This window comes from Bidens hawaiensis, unplaced genomic scaffold (genome assembly GCF_021521415.1).
Source record: "Bidens hawaiensis isolate Kalapana, Puna unplaced genomic scaffold, B.hawaiensis_p1.1 tig00011664_1, whole genome shotgun sequence".
Taxonomy (NCBI): domain Eukaryota; kingdom Viridiplantae; phylum Streptophyta; class Magnoliopsida; order Asterales; family Asteraceae; genus Bidens; species Bidens hawaiensis.
The window spans coordinates 443,210-457,765 of record NW_027491920.1 but is presented as its reverse complement, the minus strand read 5'-3'; the positions used below and the strand labels follow the sequence as shown (position 1 = coordinate 457,765).

Genomic DNA, 14,556 nt, shown 5'->3' with positions numbered 1-14,556 from the left:
ATTTAGGAAAGGCGTGTGCAAAATGTGCTTAGAGATTGTTTGCTGGCGATCAACTCACCATACACGAAACTTATTATCAGTAGCATAAGGTTGCAAACATTACGTGTACAAGAAAATGTATGGTGGTTGTAGTTACAAACATACCATAGCACAAACACACATCATACTAAAAGTGTACCTGTACACCAAGCAACGACATGAATTGGGCTATGAACTGAGGATGTCCTGGCCAGGCTGCACCCGTTACTAGATTTCCATCCGTAAAGCAGCAATCTATTGGATCTGGTTCCAGCCAGGATGCACCACCCAACACCACATTTAATTTCACAGCAGGATAAGCGGTACATTTCTTCCCCTGCAGGTAAATGCAATGAAGTTCCTTGGTTGGTCACAAGTTAACTAGTAATAAAATATACATATGTATATATAATATTTTGAGAAATGCAAGAACCAAATAATGAATTGGTACATAAAGCATAAAGAATAATTACAGTGAGAAACAGAGACGGTTACATAACCGTCTTGTGTATCACATTTCAATTACTATGTTGCATTATGTGGTTTTCCTAGTTTTTAACATATTGTTGGTTCTGAAATAAGCACCCCTCGTTTGGTGGGTTCATATGAGAACAACTAAATATTTGAGAATCATAATAAACAATTTTATGCGCTAGTGAATACAAAAATATTTCAACAGGCAGTAGAGGTGTTAAAACAATTTTTAAAAAAATTTGGGCCAAACCGGCCGAGTTGGTTGGGTCACTGAATTGGCCAATTTTACAATTTAGCGATTTTACAGGTTTGGATAACTTTCTAAATGTAGTTTTGGAGTTTGGACAACTTTTTAACTTTTTTTTCAAAGCTTAAATTTTCATGCATGTGTATACACACACACACACACACACTTAACTTCATATTCCTATAATGAAAAAATATAAATAACAAATGTTAAACGACCAGTTCGGTTCACACAGCTGGTTCCAGGTCCAACATCATTAACCGTCAAAACTGCCAAACTCGATCAGTGAACCGAACCATATCTGTTTCAAACCAACCAAACCAGCCGATTTATTCTGGTTTAGACGATTCGGTTAGTTTCTACAGCTAATGACCACCCCTATTCGACAGGTGAATACATTATAAGTATTAACGATTCAACAAACAGCCGGTGAGCAAAATGGCTCCTAAATAGTTAGCCTTTTACGTACCTTGAGAACACCAGCAGCAGAGAGAATCTGTTGACCATGGCAGATAGACGCGACGGGCTTTCCAGCATCCATAAAATGTTTAACCAGCTTAATAACCGCGGGGTCTAGTGCGAGATATTCTGGAGCTCGACCTCCCGGGATGACAAGAGCGTCATAACTTGAAGCATCAATGTCATGGAAGTTAGCAGTAGTGTGAAATCATGGCCCGGTTTTTCACTGTATGTTTGGTCCCCCTCAAAATCATGGATAGCTGTAGGGCATGTATCACCTGCTTTCTTGTTAGGGCAAACCGCATCTACATGGCAGCATTCAAGAGCTTCAAGGGACTGAAAAGGGACCATTACCTCATAGTCTTCCATGTAATCCAGCAACAGGTCAAAAACTTGTGTGTTAAAGGAACCTACTTTTAGTCTATATCTATGGAACATACTTTCATAACCAACATTTTATATATGGAGCTAGATACTTATAAACAAATGAGAAAAGAAAACAATCATAGTGTCCATAATTCCAAAAACTGTAGAGAATAAGACATTCCTAATGAATCTCAACAGTAAATTCAAGAAAAGTGGAAACACGAGTAGGAAAAATCCAGATGTAGAAAAATCAAAGGTTACTGATTCAAGAAGAAAAAAAATATATGATATTCTGTTTGTTTTTTAAAGAAATTAGAATTGATTCTCACTGAACCAAGAGTGATCATGAGAGGTAAACCTACTCAGATACCACCTCAAGTAGGACAGCTTAATATTAGCTAAGTGGGACTTTGGGAACAGGTAATTGCACACACAATACAACAGGATTTCAAACACACTGACCACGATGAAGCAGTGAAATATCTTCTAAATAAACGGAAACTTCAATTGACTGAAAGATTGCCTAAAAACATAAAAGGCTTACTTCACAACAGAAACAACAAATCATAGAACCTAAAACAAATGTTAGTTAAAATAGCCTCTCCTATATCTAGAGTTAAAACAAATCCTGGTTAAAAATATTCCTAAAAGTCTGGAATAAAATAATGCAATGAAAATAAAGAATAAACATAAAACTAATAATAATTCAAACAATAATAATGAATTTTCTGCCCAGTAATGATCTTCTATCTACCTGGTGCGTTATTAGCTTGTCAGTTATTATAACTATAAGTTGACAATCATATAAAGGAAACAGTGATTTTTATTAATTAAGGGCTACACCAGTAACCAGGTCCCTTGTTGAAATTGACCAAAAATAACTTCCTTTTACATGCAATTTACCCTTTTCAAACTACCAATGTCCACACTAAAAGCTAGACTTCACCAAATATGATGAAAATATGTTTGTTTCCTTATAAGAATTTATTACAACAGAAATAAACTTGGAAAACACATAAAAAAAAACATCCACATCAGCATATTTAATCATATACTTTGTCTACATCATCATTTTTCATAACTTGGAAGCCACATGAGCGATATTTTAAACCAGAAACTGGTTACTGGTAAAAAGTTGAAAACTTTTTCATACATTAATGAGATCAAAATAGTTGACCTAAAAAAGAAACAAAAAATGGTGAAAATTCATCCTCTATTTTGACATATAAAGATGAAATCGGTAGCTAAAAAAACAGATATTGATAAACAATCAAGCAGAATTTTGGGCAGAAACCAAGTGAACCGATCGAAATGACCGTACCCAAACAATTAAACAAATGCTTACATAGGTTTTATAATGTTGTAAAAACTGAACTTTCGGTTCGGTTTTGCATGTAAGTAATACCGAAAAAACCGAACCGAATTTATGAATTTTTATTTTTAATCAACTTATAAGAATTCAATAAATAGTGTAACACAAATAGTTTAGCCCAAACGTATAAATAATCAATTACTTACTAATTACAAAAAAGAATTAGACCTGAAGTTTTAGGCCCAAATTCATTATTTTGGGTCAAATTTTTTCGGCCCAAAAATTTCAAAACCAAATGGCAAATTGTTTCAAATATTCAAAAACCGAAACTCCAGTTTTTGGTTCGGTTTGAGACCAAAACGACCCGCACATACGCTTAAGTAGAAGTGATTGAACATTGCATAAGGATGAAATTGAAGCATACCCCACAAAGGAATAGAACACGTTTGTTGGAACCGGTTACAGTAGCTCCTAACACCTTAAGAAAATGACGGATATACTCAGGATGACCAAAGTAAGTAGCTGCAGTGACTAAATTTCCATCAACTGTGCATGCTGCCAATGTCTCGGGTTGTACCCAATGAGCGCCAGCAGCAACGAGCACGGGTCCAACAGTAGGATATGCTGTAACTTTCCGACCTTTTACTACATCAGCAGCAGCCGCCGCCAAGATAACTTGTCCGTGACAAACGGAGGCGATGGGCTTTCCAGATTTAGCAAAATGTGTGACCAGGTTAAGAACAGAGTCATTCATAGCAAGATACTCGGGTGCACGTCCTCCTGGCAGAACCAACCCGTCATATGTGCTTGCATCAGTTTCATCAAATGTGGCATTGAGAGTGAAGTTGTGACCCCGTGACTCAGAATATGTCTGTTAAAATCAAAGTAAACCATATCAAGTGTTTGTGTTTAAAAGTTAGCAGGTGAGTGAGTATAAATGTATATCATAAGTCAAATAACAGAAAATGATTTTCTTATAATAATTTGGTCAAGCCAGACTGTTTGTTTGCCCAAATTGTTTATGCATGCCAGTGTTGAATAAAATGTCGATAATTACTGAAAGTTATCTTGAACGTGTTTAAAAGAAAGTTGGAGGCCAAAGTGAAAGAGTTTAATTAATAGTTTGATTTATCGGTCTAGTAGTTTATATATTTGGCTTTGCATGTTTATCTTATTAGTTTGAATGTATAGATAGAAAGTATGAGTTTGAGTCATAGTATGTTTAGGAAGTCAACTAGGATAAACAGATGGTTAGGGGTATGTAATACGTGTGCAAGTGTCAATAATTATAATAAACAGAAAGAGTTGTTCTTGGTTGCGATTGCAACATTCTGTGCGTGTTCTTGGACCTGATTCCAACACACACGAGTGCATTTGAAAAATCACTACTCTAAGTTGTATATAACTACGACATATGATGTATTAGTTATTAGAATACAACATATATCCTGAAATGAACTGCTTACTTATACTAGTGTTAGTGTTTAAAAGTTAGCAGGTGACTATAACGGCGAGTAAGGTTAAATCAGTAATTTCACTCCTATATAATAAGTATGAATTTCCTAATAATCACTAACCTACATAATTAACAATAATAATAATAATAATAATAATAATTTGTATGTAGAAGAGGACCTGATGAGCAGAAAGTTGATGAACAGCGGTGCGACAAACATCACCAGACTTTTTACCGGGGAAAACAGCGTCAACGGATAGTCCGTAAGCTTGCAACGCCTGAAACGGAACCATCGCCTGCAAAATCCAATCAACTCAACTCAGCATCGATGTTAACAATTCAATCAAAGTAAGAAGAAGATGAAACCTCAAAGTCTTCCATGTAATCGCCGCATATCATTAAGATTTTCTTTGAATTCGCCATTGTTGTCTAGAATAATTGTGGACTAGAAAGAAGAAACCAGATGATGTCTGTATATTGATACTACTGTGTTTAATGTTTATTTAGCCCCTTTGATTATCTCATTTTACTTAATACGTCCCTTTTCTATATTGAGCTTCACATATTTAGTCCCTTCAACTTATATGTTGTTAAATATAAATAAATTATAATAACAAGATTTAACAAAATAAACGAATAGATATACACAGACTTGGCAAGTGATTTCTCAAATTTTTTACATCATCTCATTTCTAACAAAGAATGCTTAGTAAAAAAGCATTTATTGATGTTTTTAAAGACATGGAAACATCACAATATTACTACATAGATAATTAAAAATGGCAAATTAACATTTTTATTTTCTTTTCTCTGGTGTAAATTGATTTGTGATGATAGCAATTATAAAAGGTTTCTTTGACACAATGGATAAATCTTCATCTTTCGCTTTGTGCTCCCGGGGTCACACCCTTCCCTCCTCTCCACTTTTCTTTTTCTTGGTTGTTCTTTTACCTCTAGTTCTCAGGCGTGCACACCTCCGGCTCCAGTTTTAATTTTCTTGGTTTTTTTTCTCAACTCACACTAAACCGGACCCGAAATAAAAACCTGGAATCGGTTTTTCTAATACCCGGGTTTTTAATACCCGTACCCGATCCTACCCGCAGGGTACGGATAGGGTATGCATTTTGGCACTAAAACCCGAACCCAAATCAGACCCAATTTGTACCCGGTAATACCCGAAAACCCTAACCGGTTTCATACCCGGAACCGGGTTTTTCCAATATCCGAAACCGGGTATTTTAAATACCCGATGTATACCCGAAAAATACCTTAAAAATACCCCTAAAAAGTACGAACTTTTAAAAAAAATCCAATCTATACCCAAAAAATGCCCGAAAAAACCCGTAAATAGGGTTTATTCAATACCCCATAATAGGGTATTCAAATACACGGTTTTAGAATACTCGGTTCTATACCCGACCCGAACCCGATGCATAGGGTATGGTTTTTAGAGACAATACCCGACCCGAACCCGACCTGATTATTACCAACACACGCTCATACCCGTACCCAGTTCTATACCCGAACCCGGGTATTTAAAAAACCCGATTTGTTCACCTCTAACTCACACACATTAGGGATGAGCAAAATCGGTACCGGTACCGATTTGGTACCGTCGGTACCGAATCGATACCAAAGTTTTAAGTTTCGGGATCAGTATGCTACTAGTATTTCCCGAATTTTTACCGTCGCTAACGGTATAATCCCGGTACCGGTACCAAGATTTTGCGATTTTCGGGATCGGTATTTTGGGTGCCGGTACGGTACCGTGCTCATCCCTAACACACATAGCATTTGTGTGTTTACTCAACGTTACGTTTATAGCAATTTGGCATGAAGTCCCCCTAGGTAGACTTCATTTTCTTCAATCTAGCTCTCAAAAGAACCATTGCTAACGATGTCAAAACCCCTGTTTATTCCGAATTTAATATTTGAATGATGACGATATTGGTCCATCCATTTAACAATATGCCATCCGATTACAATTTCTAAGATGTTTGAACATCACACAGATATGTGAAACTGAACACCTCCAAATTAATCAGTTTACAATGATAATATAATAACCAAAGCATCCAATCGCTACTTAAGAAAGAAGTGGTCTCGAAAACAAAGTGCCTAGCAAATGCCACAAAGGATATCCATGACCTTATTATACATATGTTTGTAATGGTAGATCCAAATCTATGTTGCATTACATGCCATCAAACCAAAACAGTTGAAAACCAGTTCAAACAACCCTCTTGATCAATGATCTTCTATCTTTTTCAAGCCTTTCATATCTGTTGTTTCCACTCTGCAGCATAGACAGCATTTAAATATCTGAGTATTAAAATTTCAAACACACAAGTGCATCCAACCAATATGATATCACATAATCATGTAATGTCATCTATTATATTTATAACGCGTGAAAAGGTACAAAACGTTTACACCAAGAAAGATTACATAAGAAACTTACGTGCTACCATGCAGAATAATCTTTTGAACTTTTGTAATATCAGAACCAGACTGATTGTCCTCAATGAATATTGTCAAACTGATCCAAGCGTATGTTACTTAGCCAACCTATCGTTTATCATATTCTCAAGCAAATAAACATATTTATTACCTGCGCACGTTTTGAAACTTAACATACTTCAACACAACTGGTTTACCCTGAATGAACATAGAACCAAAACACTGAATAAGAAAACTGGCCAAATCATCAAGATTTAATATATTACTGTTGCAAGAATAATAATTTATGTGTTCATTAATTATATAAGGTATTTAAGAAAATGAGTATGTGGCTTACCTGGAGATTCTCGGGAGATAAAGTAAGCGTGTCACTAGGGGGGAAGTCGCTAACATTACTGCATTACATATAGCCATTTTAATAACCGATTATATATATGATAAACGAACCAGGAGAAACGCCCTGCTTGCGGTGCGCGCATATAATGTATATATGTGTGAACCCTCGGGTGGGCAAAAGTAAAATTGCACTAATTTTGACGTTATTTTACTAATCTCGTGAAAATAACGTTAAAAGTGGCGGAAGGTTAATCAGGCATCATGTGGTGGCGTTGATAGCCGAAAGACAAGGGCACATGCACCGATCAGCCGGTGTCCCGATGATTGAGTGCTATGTGCCTTATGTCCAAGGCTTGATGCAAAACTACTATCGAGCCGGGGGTCTCACCGGAAGCAGCCTCTCTATCCCTATGGGATAGAGGTAAGGCTGTCTACATCTTACCCTCCTCAGACCCTACCATAGCATTGCTATTGGTGGGATATACTGAGTACGATGATGATGATGATAAACGAACCAGGAGAATAACTTATTATATTTTTTAAGTTACCTGAATCCCATGTGTTCCTTGTTTGTATACAGCTTTACGGTTTGAGGACCTGCAAATTGGATAAAGCGTGTAGGAAGGTCCAATAGATTCACAATAAATTTACAACATTATATCTAACTGAACTTGAGTCCTAGTAACAATCGTTAGTATAAAACATTGATAAGAATATAAGTCACGTCAAAAACAAAAGGAAGCTGGCAACCAGAACATTTACATGAAACTTTCACAGGTTACATTTTATAAGAAGATATGACAAAAGCATATATTCATATGTTACAAGTTGTCTCAAATTTCCAGACCATCTTCCATGTCACCAAACTTTTAGGCCTTTTATATCTTTATCGCTTATCGCTTCTTACATACTAGAATATACAAGACTATGCACTAGCTAATGTTAATTAACTGCTACTTTATAGATGAACAGAAGAACTTTTATAATTTTATGGATTTTCAGCATATCAAATTTAGCTTGTACTTATTACAATCAAATAGTTTGCACATGTATGAAGTGAGTTTAATACTCTCAAAAATGCAAAACTTATATATCTAATTATAGCAAAAAAAGAATAAATAGTTTCATTTAGCAAAAAGGTTAGTTTCCTTATTTATCTGACTGGCTGTTATGTTCAAAATCATAACAAGATATTAGAGAAACCGATTGTGGACCATAGGTATTCTCTTAATTAGCAGTATCTTTTATAGCCAAAAACATGTATTAAGCTATGGTATATGTCATACATTATAGCATTATATTGCAGGTACATAGCCAAACAGATACATAATAGTATAATACAACTCATCATGCTGTAATTGTACTGATAAAAAGGCCAGAAATACTTACCTTCATCCTCAGGTCCTTTAATAACAATAGAATGCAGTTTGATAACTTGAGTGAATGGTATATAAACCAGAAGCTGCTCATCTGCATCACTCTCCAGATTTAGACCCTCGTCTTCTCTATAACCCTATTTCACAGACCAAAACATTCAAAAATTAAAGGATCATGAAACCAGAGAACACATTGACAAATATTTCTCACTTCACAAGGGAAGCTTTTAGTGCCTAATGATAATTAAGACTGACATTTGTGCCACACACACTCACTTATCAACCCAAGCTAATTGTATATTTGCATGGGGTTGAAGAGGCTTTCTGACCATCATCGTTATCAATAGCTTACCATTATTAGTTTAGTACCTTTTGTTTTTGGCACACTCTATGTGATCTGGATACAATACTTTACATGTCGGGGGGTGGTTGGAGTCAGCCGAAGCAGGCTCTCTATCTTCGTGGATAAATAAAAGGTTTGCCCCAACCCACCCTCCCCAGACCCTACCAGTATAAGTGGAATTTGAGTGTACATGTCTGTTCGTTTAGCATGATCTCAATTTGAACTAATGGTACCTGACACATACTTTTTGAACATGAGCTTGCTAGATGTTATTATTCTACATAAATTGAGAATAAACATCTACTTGAAGCAGAAAGCTAATCCACTAAATGAAAAATAAATTGACAAGGTGTGAATCTCAAAAACCTAGGTAGGTATTAACTATTAAGAGAAGCTATCTATCAGTAAAATAGGGTTTAGTTATGTAAGAAATGAAACTGAACCTGTTTGAGAGCATTGGGGAAAGGATGAGCGGTGTTCTGATTGAGGCATTCGACTCCAGCCCAGTCGATGAAATCCAGCAAATCCACCTACAAATAAATATATATATGCACCAAACACTTAACCTCAAACTAACAATTAAGAAGCCATAGAGAGAGAGAGAGAGAGATTGAATTAGAGAGTAAATAAAACCTGATTTCTGAGGATTGCCGAAGCAGCAGCAGCAGCAGCAGATTCAGTAGACATCGTTCCGTTCCGGTGAATAATTAGAATGACAAAACTGATTGACTTGTGAAACACGAATATTATTCATTCATTTTACACGCTTTTACGCTGTAAACTGTTGGGCCGGGTCCAGCCCACTAAGTCGTCTTAGAGTATACTCATTACAGACGTTGTGTCTAGAGGTGAAAAAAAAAACAAAACCCGGAACCGGATCCGAAAATAGTCGGAACCGGTTTTTATATACCCAGGTATTCTATACCCGAAACAGGAACCGACCCTACCCGTAGGGTATGGATAGGGTATGAATTTTGAGGTCAATACCCGTACCTGAAACCGTACCCGATTTATACCCGTAAATACCCAGACCCGGTCATACCCTATACCCGATACCAATTTTCTAACACCCGAAATAATACATGAGTTTTTAGAGTATATTTTTATGTTTACTTCACAACTTTTATGTTTAAGTTTTTGTAAAATGCATATTACTAAGTAAATAATTTGAAATTAAGTGGGTTTATGGTTTTTGTAATATAGTTTAATTATATTTATACATTACAAAGCAAATTTAAATTTTAAACAAATTAAAAAATGTATAAAAAAATTACAAATTCAAAACCGGGTATTAATACCCGCTCGTACCCGGTTTCAATACCCGAACCCGATCATACCCTACCCGGGTACATAGGGTTGAGTTTTTCTTCTCAATACCCTACCCGAACCCTACCCGATTTATCTCAATACCCGATTTTTCAATACTCGATCATACCCGAAACCGGTTCCATATCTGAACACGGGTATTAAAAAACCCGATTTATGCACCTCTAGTTGTGTCACTGTGTGGTTTTAATAGTTTGTCACTTTGTTTTCAGGATCTATGAAGTGCGGATTTTGATCTTCATTATTAGATAAAAAAACTATGGATTTCCTCGTGATGCTATATAATCGGTTAAATTCATATGAGTTAAGTCTTTTTATCATTATGCAGGGCAGAACCAATGAAAAGTTTAGAGCCAAAAATGAGAAATAATTTGAGTTGTTTAAAAAGATTTTTTTATTTTTTATAAAAACGGGCTTAAATGAAGTGATTAATTGGGTTTAAATACTAACAATACATATTTTCTTCATAAAAGAAATACACGTATAATTTTTTTTTAAAAAAATTCAACCCTACAGGGTGATCGAGCCGGCGACATCCCCCCCTCAATTCAAAGGCAGCCTTATCAAGCATTTTATCATTTACTTAAGAAAATAAAAAATAATATATTTTTATTTACACAAGTGACCGAATTAAAAAAGTAATAGAATAATCATCCATTTTATTGTTTACTCGGTCGCAATATGTAAGAAACTTGTTCTACTGAGTACTGGATAAATTAGGGGTGGCAATCTCGACCCATGGATTGAATGGGTTGTATCAAAGTGTATAAGATGGGTCAGAATGGGTCAAACTAAAAAAAAAAGGTTGAAACAGATCAAAACGGGTTGACATTTCTCGGGTTTTTTTTATGGAACGAGAAAAACGGAGGAAACTTTTTGGTGTTTTTACTTTGTAAGTTTTTTATTTATATTTCGAGTTATAATTTTTTAATTATTTTTTTTGAATTTTTTGGTGAGAGGTTTTGAAATTGATCAAAATGGGTTGAGATTTCAAAACCCGTTTCAAAACCCCTCACCAAAAAATTCAAAAAAATAATTAAAAAATTATAACTCGAAATATAAATCAAAAACTTAAAAAGTAAAAATACCAAAAAGTTTCCTCCATTTTTCTCGTTCCAATAAAAAAAACCGAGAAATGTCAACCCGTTTTAACCCGTTTCAATCATTTTCTTTTTTTAGTTTGACCAATTCTGACCCATCTTATACATTTTGACACAACTCATTCAACCCATGATTCAAGATTGCCACCCTTAAGATAAATCAAACGTTGCAAGGAGTGCATGGTTTGTTTATCCGATGAACCGCCTGGAAGGGACATGTTCATTAATAAGAAGAATAAAAACTTGTGAATACAAAGTCAGTGAACCCGATTGTTATTTTCTTTGCTGAACAAGAAATTGTTATGATATTATGCTCATCAAAAAGGAAGTTTCAAAAGGTTTGTAACGCTACAAGATTTTATGGACCAACAAAAACATCTATGATTTTATTTTGATATGTTTCATTATATATAGAATCATTGAATCACCAAGGCCTATCCAATGTCCCTGAATAAGTACAATACAACGCATGTTTTATATAGGAGATTAGGAGACATGAAAAGGAAAAAACAAACATAACAATATAACTGAACCAATGCAAACTAACTCAAACGAAGTTACACGAATCGTTCATTCGGGACGCAAACCAGACTTTACTCTTAACATATATGTTTGAACCTTACTTTCATTTTTAATGACATGCAAGCAAATGAAGCAAGTAGAGGCTTGCAATTGTGTAGGATTAATATTAGTGTAGTTTCCTAGGTAAATATGTTTTTGAATAACGTGAAAGTAAATATGTATCAGATTTGTATAGAGTGAGTTTATAAACCCATAACTAAATAATTAGGAATTATATGAGTAGAAATAAACTGGCTAGTGAACGATAATCGACTAAAATGAAAACTATAGTTCAGTTTTAATTTTTCTGATACATTTATAAAAGCATATTAAGGGTGTGTTTGGGATTGCTTATTTAAGTGAAAAAGGACTTTTAGTTAAAAGGACTTATAAACTTATGGAATTTTGAAAAGATGTTTTTGAAAAAAATGTTTGGATTAGCTTATGTGTTGGGGAAAACCAAAATGACCAAAGGGACACTCTTTTTTAAAAGGAGTGTAATGAGGTTTAAGGGTGAGAGGGGTGTAATAGGTAAATCAAACTCATTAAATTAATAAATTGTATATTCCTAACTTTTCAAAACCCCTCTATTTTGCCTTTACCATAAGTTAAAATCCATAAGGCCTTACGGTTTGCCAAACATCTTATACACCTTATTAACTTTTCAAAAAATTTATAAGTTATAAGTTGATGAAAATAAGGAATCCCAAACACCCCTTAACCAAACCAAACAAGTGAACCACTAGTTAACAAAAAGATCTTTTATTATATAACCCCAAAACCGAGTTTACAGTAAACCCTTTCAGTAACAGTAACCAAATTTATAAAATCGACCACAAAACTTGGACCGAATCAATGGGCTCGAGCCACATATGCCAGAGAAGCAGCCGCAGCTAACAATGTCGTTGCAGATGACACCATAGTCCAGAACCCCTTCTCCTTTTTAGCCGAGCTTTTAACCAACTCAACCTGCATTTTCATCTCTTCCAATCTATTCTCTTTATCCATCAAAGCTCTCTTAATCGCTTCAATCCCTGCAACATGCTCTTTAATCTCTTCTTCCACGCCGTTTTCTTGATCAAAATCACCGGTTCCATCACACACCATCACTGTTTTCTTCAAGATATTCAACACCTGGTTCGAGTTTGCCTCTGCTGCACTTAGTTTACCCTCGAGTTCAGCTCGGGTTTCACCAAACCTTGCTTCTAGATCAGCTACTTCTTTAACCAACCCTGCACATTGATCGGTTAATCGGTTCTTTTCACCTAAATTCTCCTCATTGTCTGCTGTCAAAGCTGATAACTTTTGGTTCAAATCTTCAACTTCCATCTTCATTGACAAGATCGTCTGGTTTAAATCATCTGTTACGGCTTTTTGATCATTAAGTTACTTGATAACTTCATCTTTCTCAACTGTAGCTTGATCAAGTGACGATTTGTTGCTTCCTGATTCGATCTCTAACTCCTTAACTTTCTCAACATGTTCGAAATTCGACTGTTCCAGTGACGAAATCGTGTCTTTACACGCAGTCAGCTGTTTGTCTTTCTTGACAATTTCACTCTCCGCATGTGTCTTACCATTCTCCAATTCAGTTTTCTGTTCAACAATCTGCTCAAACGCAAGCTTCTGCTGTTGCAACTCGTCCATCGCACCCTGCAAATCTTTCGAAACCAAACTCTTTTCATTAACTAAACACTCCATCCGCCTCTCGGTTTCCTTCTTCTCTTCAACCAAATCATCAATTCTACTCTTCATCTCCGCTTCATTATCCAAACTTGCAGCATACTTCTTCTCCAAATCAGCAACCTTCTCACACAATACGCCCTCTTCGGTTCTCATCCTCTCTACAACCTTCCTAAGTTCATCCACTAAACCTTGCAACTCAGAGTTCTTAACTTCTTTTGCAGCCTTCTCGTCCGCAATCGCCTTCTTCTCTTCAACCAAGTTAGCAACGTCCCTCCGCAATCCATCAACCACACTGTCCGATTCAACCAACTTCGCTTAAACATCCTCCTTTTCCTTTAATATCAATTCAACCCGTCTCGCACCAGCTAAACTCTCCGTCTTTAATCTATCGCACTCCTCCTTCAATTCCGCCACTTCCGTCAAAACCCGAGCTTCCTTTTCCTCTACTTTAGCTACCTTCACTTTCAATTCATTCACCTCTAAAACTCTACCCTCCAACAAAACTTTAATCTCATCCCTCTCATCACTAACCCGAGCCGAAACCGCTCTCTCTTCACCAATTTCAACCCGAAAGTCGCTTAACCGCTTACTCAAACCCGCAATCTCCGACTCCTTCTCGCGCTTAACCCTCTCAATCTCACTCTTGTCCTCCAAAACCCTCCTCAACTCACCCTCCAAACGCTCCATTAATTGATTCAAATGCACATTCAAATACACAAAAACCATATCTTTCTCAATCTCCAGTCTCACCAACGCTTCCGTCAGCAAACCCATCTCGGACTTCAGCTCATCGTTCTCCATGACCATCCGATTAACCTCAAATGGTCGTCTGGGTCGGATAGACCATCATAAGTGCCAATGTTGGACATTTGTTTGGCACTTTTCGGGGCAATTGCTTCCGCAATGTCCCTTGCAAATTTTGACTTTCCTGCATTCGTAGCAGTTGGTCTAAAGGTTTTGGAGAAGTCACGCGGGTTTCTCTCCGCATTTATTGGTTTAAAGGCTTCCCCAAAATTCCTTTTTGGCTGGGAGTCCG

At 36.1% G+C, this 14,556-nt stretch overlaps 2 protein-coding genes, 1 long non-coding RNA gene and 1 pseudogene across 4 annotated transcripts in view; 1 reads left to right on the top strand and 3 right to left on the bottom strand.

Moving 5' to 3' along the window:
* LOC143538689 (uncharacterized) overlaps nucleotides 1-14,556 on the top strand; it is a 164,379-nt gene that overhangs the window by 99,359 nt on the left and 50,464 nt on the right. The window lies entirely within an intron of this gene.
* On the bottom strand, nucleotides 2-4,817 carry LOC143538693 (protein DJ-1 homolog D-like; annotated as a pseudogene). The gene is made up of 5 exons (XR_013136295.1): nucleotides 4,699-4,817; nucleotides 4,512-4,628; nucleotides 3,310-3,747; nucleotides 1,209-1,582; nucleotides 2-355 (listed from the first exon to the last, which is right to left on the bottom strand). The product of XR_013136295.1 is annotated as a protein DJ-1 homolog D-like (transcript).
* LOC143538686 (PITH domain-containing protein At3g04780-like) lies at nucleotides 6,396-9,546 on the bottom strand. Its single transcript, XM_077032187.1, has 8 exons — nucleotides 9,481-9,546; nucleotides 9,291-9,377; nucleotides 8,518-8,641; nucleotides 7,677-7,725; nucleotides 7,130-7,187; nucleotides 6,944-6,990; nucleotides 6,794-6,871; nucleotides 6,396-6,628 (listed from the first exon to the last, which is right to left on the bottom strand). Exons 1-8 carry the CDS (start codon nucleotides 9,532-9,534, stop codon nucleotides 6,580-6,582), a joined length of 546 nt encoding a protein of 181 aa, XP_076888302.1. The 5' UTR covers nucleotides 9,535-9,546; the 3' UTR covers nucleotides 6,396-6,579.
* Nucleotides 13,220-14,321, bottom strand: LOC143538678 (uncharacterized). Its single transcript, XM_077032180.1, has 2 exons — nucleotides 13,883-14,321; nucleotides 13,220-13,768 (listed from the first exon to the last, which is right to left on the bottom strand). The coding sequence occupies exons 1-2, from the start codon at nucleotides 14,319-14,321 to the stop codon at nucleotides 13,221-13,223; spliced, it is 987 nt and encodes a 328-aa protein (XP_076888295.1). The 3' UTR covers nucleotide 13,220.

Coding starts and splice junctions, on each gene's coding strand:
- LOC143538678 (XM_077032180.1), bottom strand. CDS start 14,321: ATGGAGAACGATGAGCTGAAGTCCGAGATGGGTTTGCTGACGGAAGCG. Junction 13,769..13,882: donor AAAGACGGAGAGTTTAGCTG/GTGCGAGACGGG, acceptor ACTTGGTTGAAG/AGAAGAAGGCGATTGCGGAC.
- LOC143538686 (XM_077032187.1), bottom strand. CDS start 9,534: ATGTCTACTGAATCTGCTGCTGCTGCTGCTGCTTCGGCAATCCTCAGA. Junction 6,991..7,129: donor TATCTCCCGAGAATCTCCAG/GTAAGCCACATA, acceptor ATGTTCATTCAG/GGTAAACCAGTTGTGTTGAA. Junction 6,629..6,793: donor ATTATTCTGCATGGTAGCAC/GTAAGTTTCTTA, acceptor TCTATGCTGCAG/AGTGGAAACAACAGATATGA.